Source organism: Bison bison, unplaced genomic scaffold (genome assembly GCF_000754665.1).
Source record: "Bison bison bison isolate TAMUID 2011002044 unplaced genomic scaffold, Bison_UMD1.0 scf7180017864160, whole genome shotgun sequence".
NCBI lineage: Eukaryota > Metazoa > Chordata > Mammalia > Artiodactyla > Bovidae > Bison > Bison bison.
This window is the reverse complement of record NW_011494732.1, coordinates 9,425,182-9,448,992: the sequence shown is the minus strand read 5'-3', so window position 1 is coordinate 9,448,992 and position 23,811 is coordinate 9,425,182. Positions and strand designations below refer to the sequence as shown.

The following is a 23,811-nucleotide window of genomic DNA, read 5'->3' as shown; positions in this document are numbered from 1 at the left end:
ATAAACTCACAATCCTGCAATAATGGGTTTGACTTTTAAAAGGCAGATAAAAATCCCAGTGGAGAGACAGACCTTTCCCATCAACTCCTTAATCAGAATTACTGTGGAAGAGCCATCTCTTACAGGTAGTACAGCTGGATGCCTGGGCTGGCATTCAGAAATGGTCACTTCCAGGTAAAATCAGAAGGCTGGTATCTCTAGAGATCCCTCTCTCCCACAGGAAATCCTGTCAGAAAAGAATGATTAATGGCAAAGGAGAGGCCTGTGGGACAAGCTTAGTTCAGTCGCTCAGTTGTGTCTGACTCTTTGTGACCCCATGGACTGCAACACACCAGGCTTCCCTGTCCATCACAACTCCCAGAGCTTACTCAAACTCATGTCCATCGAGTCACTGATGCCATCCAGTCATCTCATCCTCTGTCATCCCCTTCTCCTTCTGCCCTCAATCTTCCCTATCATCAGGGTCTTTTCCAATGAGTCAGTTCTTCACATCAGGTGGCCAAAGTATTGGAGTTTCAGCTTCAGCATCAGTCCTTCCAATGAATATTCAGGACTGCTTTTCTTTGGGATGGACTGGTTTGATCTCCTTGCAAGAGACTCTCAATAATCTTCTCAACACCACAGTTCAAAAGCATCAATTCTTTGGCGCTCAGCTTTCTTTATAGTCCAACTCTTACATCCCTACATGACTACTGGAATTAAAGGCGAATAAATGGGAAGGGTGTGATGTGAGAACTTGCTGATGATTGGTGCGGGAGCTTCAGAGGCGGAGTCTTCTAAGAACTTTCTGTTGATTGGTGGAGTTGCAATGGACCAACCTGTCCATTAATTCTGCCACCATCATCGTCTTCATCATCATCATCGCTATCATCACCAACATGTTCATCAAATAACATATGTTGAGCCTTTGTCATGTGTCCAGAAAACATGCTAAGTTTTACACGTGCTAAGTTTTTACATGTGCTAAGTTTTTACAACAGTCTAAGGAGACAGGTAATATTAACATACCCATGAACATTTGCCATCCTCAGTTGGGAAAACTAAGGTTTGATAATACTAAGTCACGTCCTCTGGGTCAACACAGCCTAGGAGCAGCAAAGCAGAGCTTCAAACCCATGTCCCTTTGACTCCAAACAGTGCAGTACTTAACTATTGTTTTGTATTTATTTAGCAGTTTGTTAGAGGAATACATCGGAGAAGGCAATGGCAACCCACTCCAGTACTCTTGCCTGGAAAATCCCATGGGCGGAGGAGCCTGGTGGGCTGCCGTCTATGGGGTCGCACAGAGTCAGACACGACTGAAGCGACTTAGCAGCAGCAGCAGCAGAGGAATACATGGTCTGGGTCTGTCTTTGATGGAATTCACAGGATATTAAGCCTGAGACAGCAATTTGGATGCACAGACTTATTGACAGTATACTTTTAGAAGAAAGGGAGTGAGGAAGCGAGCTAGGGCAGCACAGAACACCAAGACAAGGTGTAGTTTCAGCTGGAATCTAGCCTTAGCCTGATCCCACAGGGAGCTCTGGAGTGTGAATAGCATTGCCTTGCTGCAAGGGAGATGGTTGTTTGTACTCCTAAGCCAGTCGTCGGCTGTGGGATGTTCTGCCACCCCCCAAGGGTGGATATAACCTTCTTGGAAGGGGTGCTCATGAGATATTTGCAGCAAACCCACTCACCATCTAAGATCTGACCAAGATCTCTCTGACTACAGCTACCAAAGGACTGATTGGTGGTCCCTGCTCAGCCTCTAACTCACCAAGTGTCCTTGAGTGTACTGCTGGCCCCTCTCTGGACCCCAGCTTCTCCTGGGTAAAGTTCCAAGAACTGGCTTAGCTCGGACAAGTTCTGGCTCTGCAGTCTAGCAACACAGTCACTGCCCCCAGTCTGCAATCTCTGTTTCTGTAACCTGGGAGGAGAGATGGGGCCCCTCGGGTAGTTTCAACAGTGTAAGGCGAGATGTCTGACAGCTTCCCCCACTGAAGCTCTTTATCTCACTTCTCTGCTGTGTTATTTTAAAACTAACATGCCCAGACCTCAGGAGCTCACCGCCTGCAAGATTTGTGGCTTGTCTGCTCTGTCCTCTCTACAGATTTTAGCGGCAGCCTGCTCTCTGCTTGTTATGAATTTTCTACCAAACCTCAGCCCCAGGAAGTGGGGGATAGGTGTGTTGTGTGTGTCTGCAGGAACACAAAGCCCTGACTGCACTGCACTCTCAGATGCTGTCCCCATTACCACTTCCACCTCTGTGGTTCCAGCTAGTGTCCAGTTGGTTGTCCCAGGAGGACAGGGAGACACCAATTCACTCCTGGGCTTTTGACAGAGAAGAGCCAGGACACAGCAGGGAATGCCCCAGCACAAGGAGGATCTCCAGGGACACTCAGGGGCTCCCCTGACCTCCCTGCTCTTCCCTTTCCAAGAATCCCCTGTCTTGGGCTGTTTGGGAAAAGAGGATGAGAATCAGCAGTAAGGCTGGAGAACAGTGTGATCACTCCCTGGTAAAAGTGCCGCCCCGTGCCAGAAACTAAGTGCTGAGCATGCACTATGCCATTTCATCCTCACAATCATCCCATGAGGTGCCGACAAGTTGTGATTTCACCAGAGAGGGGAAGAGACTTGCCCAGGGTGAGTGCCTAGGCAGAGTCAGTGTGAGAATCCTGGCACCGTGCTCTGGCAGTCCTCCCCAAACAAGCAGCTTGCCCCGCTCTGTGCCATCTTGTTTCCTGCAGGCACAGGTGCCACCTCTCTCTACTTAAGACTTCTCTCTTGGGTCACTTTCATCCCACACAAGAGTTTCTTATGTACCTGCCCCATGACTTCCTCTGAAACTGTGAGCTCCCTGAGGGAAAGACTCGTGTCTGGATCATCTTGAAATGACCCTCCACCAGAAGTAAAGTGATGCTTAGCAGATGAGTGAATGAATGACTAATAAATGAGTGAATAAATGAATAGCTAATGAAGAAATAGACGAATGAATGCATAAACAATAAATGAATCAGTGCACCTAAAGGAATATATTGGAGGAATCAGACGTTTTATGAATATATTTTAAGAGTCAGCCTGCCAGGCTGGGTCACTTCTTATTATTCTGAAACCCCGCCAGTATAATGCTCTCAGAGCTCACCTATGTCCTCAGTTTCCCACCTCACTCTAGCCAGCTGCTCCCAGAAGTTCCAGTCTGCTGGCTTTCAATACCATCTACATGTTGACATCACTCAAGGGCGTTTACCCAGCACTAATGTCTTCTCTGGACTCCAGTCTCATGTACCCAACTGCCCACCTGCCGTTGCCACATGGGATGTCTAATCAGCATCTGAAAGTTAACGTGTCCAGAACTGAGCTCTGGGGGCCCTTACACGACACCCTACAGCTACAGCTACCCTACAGCTGTCCCTACCCAGTTGTCTGCAGCTTCATCCTCCTCGTTGCTCAGACCGAAACCCTTGGAGTCACCCGTAAGCAGACTTGGTTGTGTGCATGTGTGCTCAGCTGCTCAGTCGTGTCCTACTCGATTTCAACTTCAGTGTGTGTCCAGAATCCAACAGCCTCTCACCATTACCTCATTGATAACACTGATCCTGGCTCTCATCTTCTCTCATGTGGGTTGTTGCAATAATCTCCCCACAGGTCTTCCTGCATTTATCCCAGCTCCCTGGTCATCCTTGCTTAGCAAGCTGCTAGAGAGATCCTTTAAAACCTAAGTCAGATTACATCGCTTTTCTGCTTAGAACCCTCCAATGGCAAGTCACCTCAGAGAAAAAGCCAAGTCCTAGCAATAGCCCAGCAGACCACGATCTGAGACCTCCTCACCCCTTCCCTTGTCCCCTTTGCTCACTCACGTCCAGCCTCAGTGCAGGTAGTGTATTGCAGTCTCAGGGTCTTGGCAATGACTGTGCCCTCTGCCTATTTTGCTCTTTTCCAGGCTCACTCCCTCATCATCTTCAAGTCCTGCTCAAATGTCCCCTTCTCCATGAAACTTTCTCTGTTTTAAAACCACAGCCCTCTCCTGGCAGTAGCATTTCTGGTTTCCCTAATTCTGCTCCATTTTTTTTTCTTTTTTTATAGCTCTCATTGTCTTCAAATACTCTCTAAATTTACCCCTTTTTTCTGCTTATTTTCTGCTCTCTTCCTCCCTCTGCCCATGCCAGGAGAATGCAAGCTCTACCAGGCAGAGATTTTTTTCTGTCTTATTCTCTGTGTGTGTTTCCAGTGCCTAGAACATGCCTTATACATAGTAGGTGTTCAGTAAATATTTGTTGAATCAGTGGCTGGATGAAGAAAAAGGAAACAGTCCCAGACAGCACCTCCAGGACTTTTTTTCTCTCAGCTGTTGAACAAAGGCTCCTCCTGCTCCAGGCTGAAGGTTTCCTATTAGGGTGAGGACTTCTGCCCTCTTCTCAGCAGATCTTGCTTGCTTGGTGCTTTCTCTAGCAGTAGTCATAATGATGCCCTAAAGGGACTCACCTAGCACAATCACTCCCAGGGCAAGAATCTCTAATCAGCAATTCACCCTCCCTGGAGCAAAGCAAACCCTGTCTGCAGTTTCAGCTGATGGAAAGGTCTTGAAGGTGCCCTGGGCCAGAGCAAGAGGTGTTTGCCTTGTCCATGGTGACACAGCTTGGTAGAACCAAGGTTTGAACCCAGGTCAGTAGAACTGCAGGATCTCTGCACTTGCCCAGCATCACCAAGTAACCCTTTACAATGTGTTCAATGAGAAACAACATTTTGGAATTCAGCCAGTTCCCAAGTTTGGGGCGCCTGCATTTCAGACAGCCCCAAGAAACCAGGCCAATCCCCCTCTCAGCGCTTCGAACCCTCACTAGGCAAGTAGGCAACTGACAGGCCAGCCTGTGAAAGGAGAAGCGATCGGGTGGACTAGGGCTGGGCTGGGGGGCAGCAGGGGGCCGTGCTCTGTGATGAGAGTTCAAAACCCAGACAGGCTGGGGGCCTGACCTGCTCAGCTGAGCTGGGTAAGAAGTGCTGAGCCAATTTTTCTCCATATGGTTCTTTCATCTTTTGACCTGAACTTGGGAACTGGACAATTTTAGATGTACAGCAGGGCTTACCATGCACACATACACACGTTCACACACTCTCAGCCCTGAGAACTGAACTAAACCATCCTCATCAATTACCTGAGGACAGAGAGTGCTAGAGGGCTGGACTCAGGATCAAGTCCAAAACCTTTGTAAAGTCTACAACCTGGCTACTCAAAGTGTGGTCCATGGAGCAATAGCATCACCTGGGGATCTTGATCGAGTGCAGATGCTGAATCAGTGGGTCTGGGTTAGGGCCTGAGCTTTGACATTTCTAGCAAATTCACATGCACAGGAAGGCATGAGAAGCAGCTGTCCACATGGCCCTGAAGACTCTAGCCCTGTCTGCCTCCTTAGTCCCAGATCCTGTAATTTTTCTGCTCTCCCACATTCACTGCAGCATTATTTACAGTAGCCAAGACATTGAAACAACCTAAGTTTCCATCACCAGATGAATGGATAAAGACAATGTTACATATATCATATCTATTAATATATCTAATAGATAAAATGGAATTCATTCATAAAAAGGAAGGGAGCCCTGCCATTTGCAACAACATGGATATACCTTGAGGGCATTATGCTAAGTGAAATAAGTCAGCCTCAACTCTTCCATCCTCCACCCCAACTATCTCTTCCAACTTACTGCTTCCCTGCAGTTCTCTGACGTCCATTGCTGTGGCTCGGTACTTGGTCTTTGCACCTGACCGATTCCTATACATCTTTTAGGAAACTTCCCACAGCCATCTCCCCAGCCTGGATTAGGTGCTTCTCTGTGGTCCTCTGAGCTTCTCTCCATTGGAGAACTTACCACATTGTAATCCCCAACTGAGGAATCAATGTTCCTCTTCCAGGTTGGAAACTCCTTGAGGAACAAATAAGTCTTAGTTACTTTGGAGTCCTTAAACTCTAATACCAAGTAGGTGTTCAGTAAACAGCTGCTGAATAAGTGAATGAAATGATGAGGGAAATGCTGGCCTCATAAAACTTCTTTCTTTCTCATTCGGTTCCTGAAGCTGAGCATCGTGGCCCGTGCATCCAGCGATGTCTCCCACGGTGGTGCTCTGGAATCCCTGTCTTCCCCTAAGCTCCTGTGCTTTTTTTCCCAACTGTGAGATCAAAACTCACAAGAGTCACAGCTCCTGCAGATTATCCCCAACGAGGCTTAATTAACCTTGAAAGGGACTTGGTACCAAGACCTCAGGCCAGAATAGTAACAGGATCCAGACCAAAGTTCCAGGAGCCAAGGCACAAATTAGCCAAATCCATCTTGCCCAGGAGCTAGCGTAGTCCCATGATAAGCCTCAGGCTCTCTGGTGGACTCATGAGCTGAGGGTCTTGCACCGTCATTCTCTACTGAAACAAGGAGGCGGTAGCTTTCTGGCTCAGTGCAGAGACAAGGGCAGGTCATTCACAACTCTGGTGGCAAATATAGAACAAAAACCTGGGCATGAACCTTGGATGGGAAGCAACTGCCTTTGCCTCCCCAGGTCTCAATGTCTTCATCTGAGTAATGGGGATAAGTTCATCAAATTGAGCACCTTACCAAGAGCCTTATCAGCATCCATTGAGACACTGGATTTGCAAGTGTTCTACACCCTGGGAAAAGCTATTGGTGGGCTGGGGAAAATAAGTGTCAGGGATGTCCTGAATCTAATGGCCAAGTGCCATTTCTATTTGTATATGTACCTTAAGATACATCTACTTCTCCAAACCCATGAAGCAAATCCCTGTCTTACAGGAAAATTACTAAGATTCACCTTGTGCCCCCCACTTATTATCTCCTTATGTTTTCAGAGTGTTTTCCAGATTGCTCTCCTTTTTATCTCAGCTGATTCTCATAAACAAGTAGGGCAGCTGGTGCTCTCACCATTTACTGTCCCTGGGTCTCAGTTTCTCTGTCTGTATAGTGGGCATTCAGAAAACTAAGATCATGGCATCCGGTCCCATCACTTCATGGCAAACAGATGGGGAAACAATGGAAACAGTGACAGACTTTATTTTCTTGGGCTCCAAAATCACTGCATATGGTGACTGTGGCCATGAAATTAAAAGACACCTGCTCCTGAGAAGAAAAGCTGTGACCAACCTAGACAGCATATTAAAAAGCAGAGACAGTACTTTGCCAACAAAGGTCCATCTAGTCAAAGCTGTGGTTTTTCCAGTAGTCATGTATGGATGTGAGAGTTGGACTGTGAAGAAAGCTGAGCGCCAAAGAATCAATGCTTTTGAACTGTGGTGTTGGAGAAGTCTCTTGAGAGTCCCTTGGACTGCAAGGAGATCAAACCAGTCCATCCTAAAGGAAATCAGTCCTGACTATTCATTGGAAGGACTGATGCTGAAGCTGAACTCCAATATTTTGGCCACCTGATACAAAGAACTGACTCACTAGGAAAGACCCTGATGCTGGGAAAGATTGAAGGCAGGAGGAAAAGGGGACAACAGAGGATGAGATGGTTGGATGGCATCACTGACTCGATGAACATGAGTTTGAGCAAGCTCCAGGATCAGGTGATAGACACGGAAGCCTGGTGTGTTGCAGTCCATGGGGTCACAAAGAGTCAAACACAACTGAGCAGCTGAACTAAACTGAGAGTGGGCATGGCCATGCCTGCTCCTGGGTTTCTTTGGAAGCTTAAATGAGACAATGCATGAGAAAAGCTTAGCTTGGCATCTGGCACAGAGTAGGTGCTTCATAAATGCCTGCTATAATTATGATCAAAGGATGTAGAAAAGGGACTTCCTGGTGGTCCAGTGGTTGAAAGTCTATCTTACAATGCAGGGTGTGTGAGCCAGGGGAACTAAGATCCCACGTGCCAAGTGGCAACTAAGTGTGTGTGCCACAATTATAGAAGCCTGTGTGCCACACAAAGAGCCCACATGCCACAACTAAGACCCAATGCAGCCAAATAAATAAAGGACATGAAAAGAGCGCTGGACTAGGACTCAAAAGGCCACAGAGTTCTAACATCTGTCTCCATGTGCTCCTTGTTTCTTGGGACCTCAGTTTCCTCATTCTGCACAGAGATAAGTGGAGGCCGGGATTCTCACTTCCCTCCAACATTGTTTGTGTCTGATTCCCCAAATAGTGTATAACTCAAACTAGCACTCGAGGCTCCTAACCAGGCTGAGTGAGCACTTTGGTGGAGTCACGAGCTTTGATGGGGGAGGCAGCTCAGGAGACTTTTGCAGAAAGTTCAGCCCTCTTATCGGAGGCTGAGAATCTGCTGGTTGCCATGACTACGGATAGCCTCATCTAAGCTCTAGGTCGCTGATTAGCAGGAACCGAGCAGGGAGGCCTTGAGGAATTCAGCACTCAGGGCTCCCTCCCTCCTTCTGTGAAGCGGAGTGCGCCAGCCCTTGACTTCACTGTTTTAGCTGTCCCCTGAAGATCTCACCTTCTTTTAAGTATTTTTTTTAATGCAACATCAAAGGGCAATGTAGTAAAAACAAGGCAGCTGCCGGTACTCCTCAGCAACGATGGAACACAGGATTTTTCTTAAAGCCCTACAAGGATGTAAAGCTGGAAGCAAGGAAGGAAGATGGGTGGGGCCAAGGGGGTGGGCGTGCCAAGGCTGAGGTCTGAGTCCTCTGAAGTGCTTTGTGGCCTCAGACAGGTCCTTCTCCCTGGACCTCTGCTTATTTATATGTGAGGAGAAGTTGCATCTGATCTATGGTTTTCACATGAGATCGGACATCAGAATTTATTTGTAAATTCCTTCCTTCCTTCATTCAACAAACGTTTCTTGAGCAGGAAGGCACACTATGCCATGCACTAGATCCTTAGGGACCCAGTGGTGAGAAAAGAGACTAGTTGCCACTCTCAGGAAGCTCACATTCTAGTCCAGAAGACAGTTAGCAAGTAAACATGGAAAATGATCATTTCAGGTATTCATAGTAATGAGTACTCTGGAGGAGGGAAGGTACAACAAGACTGTGATGGAGGCAGGTGACAAGAAGAGCATGATTGCTTAAAGAAGTCAGGGAGGGCTTCCCTGAGGAGGTGACATTTGAGTGAAAGGAAGGAGCTGGAAGAACAGCATACCAGGTGGAGGAAACAGAAAGAGCAAAGGCCTTGATTAAGGGACCTGTTCCATATGAAGAGTAGCAAGAAGGCCATGTGGCTGGAGCAGAGTAAGGGAAAGGTAGAGGGGTAGAAAATGGGCTGTAGAGTAGGAGAGAGACCAAATCAATCAGAGCTTTTTAATCCCAATTATCACTTTGGATTTACTGACCGAGTAGAAGGCAGAATTGCCTGGGGAGTTTCTTTAAGATACAGGTTCCCACATTTCATCCTTGGACAGTCTGATTTATTATGGCTATGGTGGGACCTAGGAATCTGTATTTTCAACCTTGGGGGCCTCTGAAACTGTGCCAAGTTTAGCAAAGCCTGGTCTACATGCTCTCTGAGTTTCAGTTTAAAAAAAGCTAAGAGGCAAAGTGTTAGAACACACTGAAAAAAATCTTTAATTTTATATGAGGAAGGAATCCTTTCTTCTTTCCCTCACCACTCCCTGTCAACCTGATAGAATTAATTCTATTCTTTGTTTTGTAATCCCATGTGAAGTACCATGGAATGGAATGGGAGACCAATGCTATTGGGGGAAAAAAAATGCTACCACATCAAGGAGTGTCAAGTTATAAACTGTAGCAACTCCATTATACCTCTACTCATCAAACCATTGTCAGGGATTCCCCATCCCTAATTCTGAACAAAGCTGCTGGCAGCGAGGGATGAGGCATTGTCCCTGCCCTTAGCCTTGTCCCCCAGTGCCTGGCAATAGCATCCACCAGCTTTGCCCACACTGGAGATAACCCCTGCCTCTGTTAGCACAAGTCACTGATACCTTCCGCCCGATGCCAGCACTAGTTGTCATTCACTGCCAAACTCATCACATCAACCCTCAGTTTCTGCCTAGGACAAGGTTGCCTCAGGCACATATTTGTGTCTTGGTTTCCTGTAATGCTCCAGAAATGCTCCCCAAATTCCATTCTTGTATGTATGTCCAACTCGACTCTCTTGGGCAATACACATCCATTGATAAGCACACTGATCATTTTTCTAAGGGAAATATGAGGAATAGTAGAAGCCATTGATTGAGCCGTCTGAGTAGACAGAGATATTGGCTGGGTTATTTCCAGCCAATGAAGGGATTAGCTCAAGGCATCTCAAAAAGCTCTTTATAATTTTTTGAAACAGATGAATGTTCTCTTTAGTCAATGCCTTTGCTCTTTCATTTATTCCTTGAACAAATGTTGCTGATTGTTTATCCCACATTTAACCAGCAGCCAAAGATGCTAGTTCTGCTTTCAAAATATATCAGAATCTAATCACATCCCATCACTGCCATTGCTGTCACCGTGCTCTGGGCCTGGTCTATTGCAATGGTCTCCCTGTCTCTGTCCTTTCCTCCCTTCCTTTGAGTGTCCTGAGCTCAGGGAGTGAACCTTCTGAACATCACCCATCTCGGCCACAGGGGACCCAAAGTTTTTCCCATGACCTATAAAGACCTCATCTCTGATCTCTCCTCTTATCATTCTTACCCCTGCTTGCTGTTTCTTGAGTATGCCGACTGTCTTTGAACTTGATATTCCTTCTGCCTGGAACATACTGCTTACAGGTATGTGTGTAGAAGTTACATATTGCTGAGCAACAAAATACCCCAAATATTTGTGACTTAGAACAACAATTAACAGTTAAGTTTTGCAGTTTCCTTGAATTAGAAGTTTGGCTGGGTGACTGGGTCACTACCTCTCAAACATTAGCCATGTCTGCTGTCTCATCTGATAGCTTGCCGGGGCTGGAGGACTCACTTCCGAGGTGGTTCACTCACATGGCTGGTTGTGCTGGCTGTTGGCAGGAAGTCTCGGTTCTTTGTCATATGGATGTCTCCAAAGGGCTGCTTGAGTGTCCTCACTACATGGCGGCCAACTTCCCTCAAAGTGATCAATCCAAGAGGAGGAGGCAGAAGTTACCTTCATGACTTAGTCTTGAAAGTCACACATCATCACTTTTACTTCATTCTGTTCATTCAACTTGAGTCACTAGCCCATCCAGTATCCTAGGGGAGGGAAATTAGGCTCCCTAATTGATGGTATGAATGTCAAAAATTTGTGAACACATTTTAAAGCCAACACAAACTACAAGGTTAGTCCTGGTCCTTCAAGTATCCACCCTGTTACTTCCTAAGAAAGGCTCTCCATGATTATTTTGCTGTTCTTTTTGTTTAGTTGTTAAGTAATGTCCAAATCTTCTGTGACCCGTTGGACTGTAGCCTGCCAGGTTCCTCTGTCCACGGGATTTCCCAGGCAAGAACACTGGAGCAGGTTGCCATTTCCTATGCCAGGGGATCTTCCCAAACCAGGGATTAAACCCACATCTCCTGCTTTGGCAAGCAGACTCTTTACCAATGAGCCACCAGGGAAGCTCCCTCCATGATTACCCGATATTAAATAACAGTCACCCTTCTCACTTCTCTAGGCCCTTTACACTGATTCATTCTCTCTATAATTTATTACTGATGAATAAGCCATATTATTACTTGCTTGTGCATTTATTACCTGCTTTTCCATGTATAATCCAAACTCTGTGATCTCTGGGAACACCTGTGTCTTGTTCACTACATCCCCACACTTAAAACTGGCCCGGAGACACTGCAGGCACCCAGGGAATCAGAGCTGATGAATTTTAGGTTAGCCTCAGCTAGGACAAGAATGGCAAGAGGCAAACCTTGCTGGAGGCTGGGCAGGAATTGCAAGCTTTGAGTTTGAAAAGAGCCAGGACAGCATTCCACACAGATAGACCAGAGGGAACAAAGACATAGAAATGGAACCCTCATCATGGGGGAAAAGTGGAGTTCTGGAAGCATGGAATTGACGGTGAGAAGGGCTGGGTAGACCCCACTAGAATCCCCATCTTTCCTGGGCTTGAAGCATCTCCTAGCTCCGCTTCTAAAGATGCACTGAGAAGCGGCTGACAGAGATGGATGTGTTTTGCTGCCCTCCCTTCAATACTGCCAGGCTTGGCCTGTGCTCCTGGCAGCCCCAAGGAGCAGGGGGGCTTATCAGATGCATTTATCCTGAGTCATAAAACCAATCTTGATGCAATGGCTGCAGAAGCTCGATGCAGGAGAGATGCTAATACCTTTGATCAATGCTTGACCTGGGATCTGCAGGCAGGGCGGGCAGGCAGGGAGGGCAGCAAGCATGCTTGCTGGATGTTGCTAGATCCACCTGTGGCTCTCAGACTGCTGACTCTTCCTGGTTAGGAGCCAGGAGATTTGAGTGACAGCCCCTTCAGAGACTGAGTAGGCAATTTCTTTTCCTTCTCTGGGACTCAGAGAAGGAGGTGGGACACAGGTCATCTTCCTATGCAGTTTGGACCTCATCTCAGAGGCAGAGGGGAGAGCTTCAAGCATTCATTGGAACTGCTATCCCAAATGGGTGAGCTCCCACCTGCTAAGGACACCAGATAGGAGGCTTGGTTCACAGAGAAGTAAAGGAAAATGGAAATGACACATTTTAGGCCTTTCCTGTTTGTTTATATTATCTTATTTTATCTTCACAACAACTCAATGATATATGGACTGATATTATCCTCTATTTTATAGCTGAGATATAAACTCAGCTATATACTGAGATATATAATTCAGAGAGGTTGAGCAACTAATCTAAGATTCTATAGTTACTAAATGGTGAAGATAGTGTTTGAATTAAGGTATCTCTGTGCCACACACAGATAAGATAGAAAAATGGGATAGAAATGGCAAAAGAGAGTTTAAACTAATCCTGTCTTGCTTTTGGCCTCAGAATAAGTCTTGAGGAAGGAAGTAAAATGCTGATTCCCAGCCCTTCCCTGTGATTAAGTCAGGATAGCCTGCTGCTGCTGCTAAGTCGCTTCAGTCGTGTCCGACTCTGTGCGACCCCATAGACGGCAGCCCACCAGGCTCCCCCGTCCCTGGGATTCTCCAGGCAAGAACACTGGAGTGGGTTGCCAAGCCTAAGCAGTAACAAATAAGCCCGTAAACCTCAGTGGCTTAATCTAACTAAGGCTTATTTCTGTCATGCAAAGTCTAATGTGATCCAGGCATCTCTCTTCCCATCCAGTAGCTTCACTGTTTGAAAGGTGTGGCCTCGAAAGTCACTGTGACAGAGGGAAAGAGAGAGCTGGAGATGGCACACAGATCTGACTGCCTCAAACTAGAAACAATATATATCACCCCCTCCTCGGAGACCATTGACCCCTGATGATATTTATGACCCCAACTTAACTCCAAGGGAAGTCAGACATCTGTGCATGCTTGATGAACATTAAGAATCTCTGTCATATCCTAATGCGTTTGCCTCCTTCTTTCTTCCTCTATAGGACAGAACCCCAGAGCAGCCCCATGGTCCCAGCTCAGGATGGACCCTCGGAAAAGCTGAGCCAGCATTTGGCCTCCAAGGTCTTGGGCACCAACAGCTGGGACAGAGGCAAAGCCTGCAGGGAGCCCAGTCCCACCAGAGCACGCAGGTGAGACTCTGCCCCATCCCCCTCTCTGATCTAACGTGGAAGTTCAAGTTGAGGCTGAAAAAACGAAGTTTATTTCTCTGACCACTCTTCCCCTCTGTCTCTTGCAAGTTCCTCTTTGAGATCCTTAAATCAAATCAAAACCCATTTGAGAATTAATTGAAAGCTATGAGTACTAAGAACACCCTCCTAATTCTGTGTACCATTTCAGAAGATTCGTAGACTCCCGAGGCTAGTGAACAGGTGTCTAAGTAGTTAAATATTTACCCACTATGATTTTTATTTTTAACCTGCTAAGAGTGAGTCTCTTGAAGATATAGCTGTATAATTTTTGTTGACTGGCAATGCAGAGACGTTAACATGTATTCTAATTACTTATATCATTTTTTTCCCTACTAACTGTAAATACCAGATTCTTAGAATGGAATTAATTATGGCAGCATTTTTTGATGTTTTATAAAGAGTTAAGTAACTTCCAAAAGATCAGCCACACAAACAAGTTTGAGAAAGCAGCTGGTTTTGTGGGAAAGCTCTCAGGACAGTAATCACACAGGCCTCGATTCATATCCCCCTCAGACACTTCCTAACTGTGCAGCCTTGAGCAAGGCAGTTCAGCTTTCTGAGCCTGATTTTCTTTGCCTGTAGAATGAGACAGTAAAAACCATAACACCTTCAAAGTGCTTTTGTTAGTATCAAAGTATATAAAACATTTGGTGCATAGTAAGTGAATATACAGTAGCTGTGTTATTACTAATAATGACAATAATATTCTTATTAATATTCTCTTTTCCCAGTGAGGTTCAGCGGGGTTGGCCTGTTTCAATTCCCAAGCAGTTTTTCATCCAGAACCATATCTTTTTGCCGTGGGATGGATACTGCTTTAAAAAAAAAATCCCTGGAGCCTGCCCCAATTATAAAAGGAGATAACTTGACTTCATTTAACTGCAGCCTGAGCATTTGAATTTAATTGAACAGGAAATAATTATTCCTGAGGAGTGGAGGTTTTTGAGGTTCTGTGAAGCGATATGAGATATGTATCTCGTTACATTAGACCTTGGCAAATATACTTTTAATAATCAGCTGCTACTTAACCTACCTTTTGCCTCACATTTAATTTCCAGCAGGAACTACAGACACGATGTACTAGGGAGGGAGGATGCTGAACTGCCGATTAATTATTTAAAAACTGATTTATTTACCACGGTGAGCCATTTGCAAATTCAATAATAAATCTATTAAGGAGCAGTTAACCTCTATAGCTCTGTTTTAAATAATCAATTGGTGTTTGGGTAACGTACAGCATCTGTCTCATTAGGTCAGCATTGGCTCCTTATTTGAGGCATTTAACCTGAAGTGCAACCAAATCAGCCATGAGGTGGTGATTAGGTATTCACTGTGGGTCCTTCACCCTCCCAGGAACTGGATCATCTCTCAGCTACAACAGCACCAGTTGGCGGCTCGGGGAACCCTGGGTCCTCTAACGCCTTGTTCTATGTTCTCCTCAGTGCCTCCCACAGCAAAGACTTGACGCCACTACCTTCCTCCAGGGGGAAGAAAAAAAAGAAGAAAGCTACGCGGAAGAAGAGAAGGAGGTGAGGGCTGCAAGGGGCCACGAAACCCTGAAGATGGAGGAAGGGACAAAAGGGTTCTTGAGTTAGGCAGTGACTCCTCTGGGATTCAGATCCCCCCTTTGCCTCTTAACTTGCTGTGTGACCTTGGGCAAGTCACTTCACCTCTCTGAGCCTGTTTCCATTTCTATAAAACGGTAGAAATACCTACTTCTTGGGGTTTTGTGAGTATTAGACAAGAAAGTTGACGTGGAAGCAGCTGTCACAGCGTCTGGCACATAGTAAATGATAGTTAATATGAAGCATGACCGTGACCATTAGTATTTACTTCTTTATGTATTTTTGGAGAACTCACTTCATGTAAGTGCCATGCCAGGCACTTTGATCTCACATAGTTCTAGTTGTTTTTCTTGTGATGAGAAATCTTAAGATCTAATCTTTTAGCAACTTTCAAATGCACAGTATTGACTCTAGTCATCATGACTTCTTTCTTTCATAGTTATTACCCCCATTTTAGAATGAGAAAATAAAGGCTCAGAGAGGAGGTGACAGAACCTACAGACACTTGATTCTAGGCTCCTCAATTGCTTCTGCCACTACAAAAATGCTAAGGATAATTGACTTTATATTGTTTTCCGGCTATTGACTCTTTTGTACCATATGAATTTTTTTCTATACACAATACTTTTACTTTTTTTGCATTTAAAATTGTTTTCAGGCTTTCTTCTAGGCTGTAAATCCCTACAATAAAAGCAGGTTCAGTGTTCCAGACCCCAAGGGGTGGTCAGAGAGTTGTTTCTTATATGACCTCAGTTCAGTCGCTCAGTTGTGTCTGACTCTTTGCAACCCTATGGACTGCAGCACGCCAGGCTTCCCTGTCCATCATCAACTCCCGGAGCTTGCTCAAACTCACGTCCATCGAGTCGTTGATGCCATCCAACCATCTCATTCTCTGTCATCCCCTTCTCCTCCTGCCTTCAATCTTTCCCAGCATCAGGGTCTTTTCCAATGAGTCAGTTCTTCACATCAGGTGGCCAAAGTATTGGAGTTTCAGCTTGAGCATTAGTCCTTCCAGTGAATATTCAGGACTGATTTCCTTTAGGATTGACTGGTTTGATCTCCTTGCAGTCCATGGGACTCTCAAGAGTCTTCTCCAACACCACAGTTCAAAAGCATCGATTCTTCAGCACTCAGCTTTCTTTATGGTCCAACTCTCACATCCATACATGACTATTGCAAAAATGACAGTTTTGACTAGATGGACCTTTGTCGGCAAAGTAATGTCTCTGCTTTTTAATATGTTGGTCACAGCTTTTCTTCCAAGGAGCAAGCATCTTTTAATTTCATGGCTGCAGTCACCATCTGCAGTGATTTTGGAGCCCAAGAAGATAAAGTCTGTCACTGTTTCCATTGTTTCCCCATCTATTTGCCATGAAGTGATGGGATCGGATGCCGTGATCTTAGTCTTTTGAATGTTTAGTTTTAAGCCAGTTTTTCCACTCTCCTCTTTCACTTTCATCAAGACGCTCTTTGGTTCTTGTTCCTTAGAGAGGCAAGTTAAAAAACCTCGGAGGCAGTATTTGAAGAAGCCTCCAGGGGGCAGCAGAGAGCAGAATCTGGATGCCTTGGGCCCCAACTCCATGTTTTCAGGGGCTCTGTTTCCTTCCCCCCTACTTTAGCCTAGTTCTAAGTGATGAGGCCCAAAGAGGACCCAGAGGGTAATGTGAATGAAGACCTGAGTTCCAGCCATTCTATGGTGGGGTAGAATTGGGGTAAGTGGCCTGAGCTTCCTGATTTTAGGAATGGGCAGAAGAACATGTCAAAGAAGGAAGCCAAAAAAAGAAGGAAGCCACAGGGATTAGGCTTCAGTCGCTCATCCCTTCATTCATTCGGTGTGTTGGGGGACAGGTGCTCTGATTCCCTAAGTCAGATTGTTTTTCAACCCTACATCTCCACCTGCAGACATGTTTTATTTGACCTGCAAATTGTTTTTTGTCTTTTAAATTAATGGCCATTGTTTTAAAACCAGGAGATTTCATACGAAAATAAGTTCTCTGACAGCTACTATTGAAAAGGCAAGTGCTTTAGAAGCCCAGGCCTGCATTCCTACCTGAGACCTTCAGCTAATCTGAAAAGAAGCCATCCCCCTAGGTCAGGTGCTCCCTGGCTTACCGCAGGCCCCACCACTCCCTACCATCTACCCCCTAACCCGCTGCATCCATTTAAGCTGTCCGAGAGGTCTCTGTTGGCATTGAGTTTGCAACTCCAGATACGTTTCAACCTTGGTATTTCATCAGTGGGAGAATAGGAAATTTAGAGCGAGCAGTGACATGCCTGAGGTAGGTGACTTGTGAATTAATGGGAGAGTCAAGTCACCTGAACCTCAGCCTGGAATCATAGTCATGATTCTAGGGCATCTCTGTTTCCTGGGTAACCCCTTTTGGCAAGGACCCTTGCTGAGAACATCCTGGCAAGATGTCCTGCAGAAGTTTGGTCTGACCAGGGAGACAACAGGGTGGGGCAGAGGAGAGGCCTTTAAAGCATACACAGCTTGGGGAAGGACAGCAGACAAAAATAAATATTGTGGTCCCACCAGGAGGGCAGCTATGGGGTGATGTAGTGATTAAGAACAAAGCCCCTGGGATCAGAGAGGCTTCAATTTGAATCTCAGCTCACTCACTTCTTCGCTGTATTTAGGCAACTGTCTTTAGGCAAGTCACTTCACCTCTCTGAATCTCACTTGCTTTGTCTGAAAAAGGAAGGTAGCAATTGTACCTACCTAAGAAGTATGTAGAAGGATTAAATGGAATAATACATATAATACATATAAAACATGCAATAACATTTAAGACAAAGTATCATCCTTGATATGTGTTCCTGGAAGAGCTGAGGCTGTGTCTGGGAACTGGAGAAAGGACCGATCCTGGCCCTCAAAGCCTCCGTCTCAAGCATGTCTTCTCTCCACGGCAGGTCCCCATCTTATAGCCCATCACCTGTCAAGAAGAAGAAGAAGAAAAGTTCCAAGAAACATAAGCGACACAGGTACTGTCCTTCCTCTTCTGCACACAGGGATGCCTCGGGTGGGGTTGAGGTGGGAGCGACAGTGGACGGCACTGAAAGGTCACTTGGAGGCTTATCATTTCATTAATGAAAAATACTCATCTGTGTATGGTCTTGTGTTTGTAAGTTGTATAACTTGAGACTCCTGTTGCAAAGACCAGAGACCTACTAACACCAACTCGGGCCTGTGGGGGATTTTTTCTAAGGAGACCAGCCAGGTCTCAGTGAAGCGCTGGAACCAAAGCTGACGCAACCCAAGCCCAATTCCAGGGTGCACACGGGGGTGCACAGACCCTGTACCCTGTTCCCGTCTCTTCCTGTCGTAGGCCCGATCACAAGAAGATACTGAATCTCTCTTGTTATTCTAAATTCCCATGGAGAGGCCTTTCTGATAGATCCAGCTGTGTCCTAGAGAATGGGATCATGTGAAACATCGCTTCAGGATTGTCCATGTTTTGGACATACCTGTAGACAACTACTTGTGAACTATACTTAAGAGGCATTAGTAACTGAACGCACATTCCCAAGGGCTTCCCAGGTGGCTCAGTGGTAAAGAATCCACCTGCCAATGCAGGAGCCACAGAAGACTCAGGTTTGATTCCTGGGTTGGGAAGATTCCCTGGAGAAGGGATTGGCAACCCACTCCAGTATTCTTGCCTGGAAAATCCTATAAACAGAGGAGTGTGGTGGGCTACAGCCCATGGGATCTCAAAAGAGTCGGATACGACTGAGTGACTGAGCATGCACACACACATTCCCAAAGGTGCTCACTATACACACGTTCATGTACACACACACACACACACACACACACACACACACGTTTGTGGGGAAAAATAAAAGACAGGAACACTGTACATGAGAGGTCTCAAATCTGTGGTTCATGGGCCAAGCCAATATTTTGCAATACAAAAAGTTTTCCAGCACTTCTGTAAAATCAGAAGCTCTCCTCATTGGACCGATCTTTCCACAGGCAGCCATCCGCTGGAACTGAGGACTTGCTGTGCATTTAGACATAGCCAGGGTGCTGCACTGTCCCCACCTAACCTGCCTCCCCCATCTACACACATTTACAAAGCTCGTTTGACCCCTGGAGGGCAGAGGGTTTATCTTCATAAGCTATTTGCTGTGGTTGGCTGTGGATGACAGGGAAAGAGTGGTTTATATTTTATTTTTGCTTATCTGTATCTTCCAATTTTTCTACACTGTGGTGGATTACTTGTGCAATTAAACAATCACAACAGAACAGAAGGTAAGAGGTCATTTGGGTTCCCCGCCCTGCCACATCTCACCCCCACGTGGCTTTTCCCAACCCAGGGTGTGGTCAGCTTTCAGCCCTTGTTGCCAGAATGGTCTCTACTCAGTTTGGTCTCACAGATTATGTCCACCACCTGTCCAAGCATGCCCACTGATGCTGTCTGAGTTTGTGCTCAGTACAGGTGTGAAAGTGAAAGTCGCTCAGTGGTGTCTGACTCTTTGCAACCCCATGGACTATACAGTCCATGGAATTCTCCAGGCCAGAGTACTGGAGTGGGTAGCTAGCTGTTCCCTCCTCCAGGGGATCTTTCCAACCCAGGGATCAAACCCAGGTCTACTGCATTGCAGGCGGATTCTTTACCAACTGAGCCAAAGGGAAGCCCTTGTTAACCTGGTGTTTGAAATTCCCAGTGTGGAGTCCTTTGTTGAGGTGAGAGCCTGCCCGTGACCACAGACTGCCAGCTTGTCACCTTCCTGTGCTGAGCGATTTGTCGCAGTTTAGGGGTGGGATAGGAAGAGGGAGCATTTTTCTATATGGATCTTGGGAACCAAGTGGCGTCTCACTCAAGGGCTTCTCATAGGAAAGAGACTTGGCCAGAGGATTAGAAACAGACTTTCTTTTGGGGGCTACAGTTGGCCCAGGGCTTGTCAGAAGTTTAGAGGGAAGGAAGACCATAAAATGGGAAATTAGGAGTGGGAAATATGATCTGATTCTTCGGAAACCCTCGTCTACTGAGCATCACTCTAATCTTAGTCCATTTTCTCCAAGTTCTTGAAATGTTTGGTTAATGATGGTTAACTTTTTGGAATTGGAAGCTAGAAGTAGAGGATGTATTTAACTTTTTCTTCTCCTCCAATTAACTAAGGTTTCAGGGTTTAAAAAAATCCCTTTTTCACACCTCTTTATTGAATACCTGTTATGTATCATGATTGAGGAGATTCTGGCCCCAGGAACAAAACAGTGACCGGAACCCAGTCCCTGCCCTCAAGTTGCTCACAGTGGTCGTCATATTATGAAGAAGTCTGTACATAGTGAGGCTCAGCTCGGCAGCTCACTCCAGGCTTGTGGGAACAGAGAGGGGACCAAACCAACCTGAGGGGACTGGAAAATGCTACAGGAGGTGACATCTGAGAATGAGTTGGCGTTACACAAGTGAAGATGTGTGGTCCTGGGCAACTTAATTCCTCTGTCTTTGTCAAAAGGCTATCAGCAGTACTTTACAGGTTTGGGGGGAAGACTGAATGAGATTGTGTGTGAGCAATGCTTAGTACAGAGCCGGGACCCCAGTAGGAGTTCCACGTGTGGAAGCTGGTTGTCCCTTGAAGATGTTGATGATGGTGAATCCACAACTAGGGAGAGAAAGAACCAAAGTGAGGCTTGGGGGAAGGGAAGAGGCAGAGGGACTCTTTGTCCTGGCCTCCTCATGCAGCCTTTTCCAGAACAGGCTTACTGACAAATTTGGGTGAGGATTGAAACACTGATAATTCAAAATGCAAGCCAAGGTTTCTCACATGATCTTCAAATCTAAAAGAGGAGGAGAATTCACCAGATGTCCTGGTCCCCTTGTAGCCTGACCACAAATGCACTGATAGGGAATCCCCCAGGAGTCCAGTGGTTATGACGGTGCTTTCACTGCAGAGGGCATGGGTTTGATCCCTGGTGAGGGAACAGCCCAGAAAAAAAAAAAAAAGTTATAAATGTGCTGATACAACCATCCCAGGAAAAGAAACTCAGACTCACATTTGTTTTCTTCCCCTACACCCTCTGTTCCTTTCTTCTCTCCTCTTCTTCATCTTCCCTCCCTCCCTGTCTCTCTCCCTTCCTTCCTCTCCCTCTCTCTTCCCTTTTTTCCCCCTCAATCAGGTCATTCTCCAAGAAGAGAAGGCACAGGTAAGCATCTTGTTGCCTCTGGTTGCTTGCTCAGCTTTCTGCTTTCCTAACCACGTTCAGGTAGCATCTAGGGTCCAGCTCTCAGCCTCCACCTCTGTGTTCACTCCCCCTTCATCTTCCTGGGCCTCAGTTTCCTCCAAAATGAAGGCCATGTTCTAGTTTCCCTGAAAGTTCCAAGCCAACTTTTAATTTCCACTAGGCCACATGGTTGCTGCTAGGCCAGTTCCTACGGATCCTTCTCCCTGGCAAGTCTTACCACCCTTCCCAGGGCCTGTTTGACCACTGGTTGAAATCTGGGTTGGGAACTCCCCTTGGTGGTCTGGCAGTTAAGACTCCACATTCTAATTCAAGAGTGTGTGCGTGTGTGCTCAGTTGTGTCTGACTCTTTTGTGACCCCATGGACTGTAGCCCACCAGGCTCCTCTGTCCATGGGATTTCCCAGGCGGGAATACTGGAGTGAGTTGCCATTTTCTCCTCCAGTGGATCTTCCTGACCCAGGGATCGAACCTGCATCTCTTACATTGGAAAGTGGATTCTTCACCACTGCACCATATGGGAAGCCCCCGCAATGCAGGCAGTGTGAGTTCAATACCTGAGTTCAACATGAGCTCATTGAGAGTCAGGGAACTAAGATGTGCAGCATGGCCAAAAGGAAAAAGGAAATCTTGGGTTGGGAATGTAGAGAAGCATCACCCCACCAAAGCCTTCCCAGATCCTAGCTAAGGGATAGAGACCTAGTATTGGAAACACAGGGTGAGCACAAATAAAGCTATAGCCTGTGGGGTACTCACTATAAATTAGATCCTATGCTAAGCCTTGTCCACATGCATGGGTATTTAATCTCTATACAGCCCCATCACAACCCTGTGCAGAGGATATCTTTATTATTTCCATTTTACAGATAGAGAAACTAAGACTCAGGAGATGTGGCCGACATGTCCACAGACACACAGTCAGAGGAGGCAGAGTCAAAACTACAACCCAAGTCTGTCTGACAGAGGATCAGGACAGCCTGCAGTGGCTTCCTAAATAACAGCAGCACAACTGCAGCCACTGACAGAGTGCAAAACCCTTTCATTCATTCAGTTAACAAGTAGACACTGATTACCAAGGTAGTCTATTCACTTAGCCCAACAGCTTAAGCAATGACCCCATTTCAAGGGCAAGGAGACTGGGTCTTTGAGAGGACAGGTAACCTGCCCGATGTCACACAGCAACTCAGCAGCAGAGCCAGGAGGTTAACTTGGTCTTTCAGTGAGGACCTGGGATGTCCACTGCCCAGGCTGAGTCCCAGACACAGAGATATATCCCACATCTCATGTCAAGATGCGATTTCAGTTGGATGAAATCAAATTTCCCCTTCCCAGGACTTAGGCCAATGATGGGTTCCTGGTGACCCCCTGAAGCCAGTCTGGCTTGAATTATCAAATAGCATTTGCCTTTGGGGCCTCTATTTGATGATGCGGAGACCCTGAGTCATCATTGTCCATTCTGCCCACAACCCGGTACTCTGAATTAAAAAAAAAAAAAAAAACAACTTGAATATTCATGAGCAGAACATTTCAGAATCTGCCAAACTTTAGGAGGCTTTAGAATATCTCCGTGGATTTTCCAGTCTTTTCTTTTAGAAAATACTAAAACAGTAGTCAAGAGGGTAGACGCTAGGGACCATTGATCTGGTGCCACATTCCAGCTCACCTGTATGATCCTGGTCAAGTGTCTCAGCCAATCTGAGGTTCAGTTTCCACTTTCTGTAAAATGAATACTTATTAGGTACATGCCATAGGTTGTCTATACATGTTAGTTGCTTAGTCATGTCCAACTCTTGCGACCCCATGGACTGTAACCCACCAGACTCCTCTGTCCATGGAATTCTCCAGGCCAGAGTACTGGAGTGGGTTACCATTCCCTTCTCCAGGGAATATTCCCTACTCAGGGCTCAAACCCGGGTCTCTCACATTTCAGGCAGATTCTTTACCATCTGAGCCACCAGGGAAGTCATAGGTTGTAAGGAGAATGAAATGAGATTGTTGACAAAAGTATTAGTGAGTGCTTCCCCATAATAAAGCCTCAAAACATGGCAAATATGATTACCTTTACTACTGCTGTTACCATTAAGCTACCAAAACTGATCTCAGCATCCTTTATTCCCTGTCCTCAGTCTTTATGTGTGGGCTGGTTGCTCTGGTTTTAGAAACGATCCATGTCCATTCCCAAACTGCCTGGATCTAGTGACCAGCATGTGTTAAGCATTTTAACTACTTTATTTTTATCATTCGCTGGAATTTTGCATCTTTCAATTGATTGGCCATTTCTCATTCAGCTCCTCCAGCCCAAAAAGCAAAAGAAAGGAAGAGAAGAGGCACAAAAAACAGTATGTACATTCCACCTGCAATGTACTGTCAATTTGGGGAGGTGGGGGACTGAGCTCTGAACGGCCAGAGGGTTAGAATTGCCAAAGAAAAAAGGAATGGGAGAGGGGGCTGGTGG

The 23,811-nt window shown here is 46.0% G+C and overlaps 1 protein-coding gene across 1 annotated transcript in view; it reads left to right on the top strand.

The window, feature by feature from the left end:
• SRRM4 (serine/arginine repetitive matrix 4) overlaps window positions 1-23,811 on the top strand; it is a 166,710-nt gene that overhangs the window by 113,929 nt on the left and 28,970 nt on the right. Inside the window, exons 2-6 of the mRNA XM_010841405.1 lie at window positions 13,402-13,548; window positions 15,051-15,137; window positions 18,084-18,155; window positions 21,295-21,321; window positions 23,645-23,695. Of these exons, the coding sequence (XP_010839707.1) occupies window positions 13,402-13,548; window positions 15,051-15,137; window positions 18,084-18,155; window positions 21,295-21,321; window positions 23,645-23,695 (384 nt within the window). The remainder of the gene's footprint in view (window positions 1-13,401; window positions 13,549-15,050; window positions 15,138-18,083; window positions 18,156-21,294; window positions 21,322-23,644; window positions 23,696-23,811) is intronic.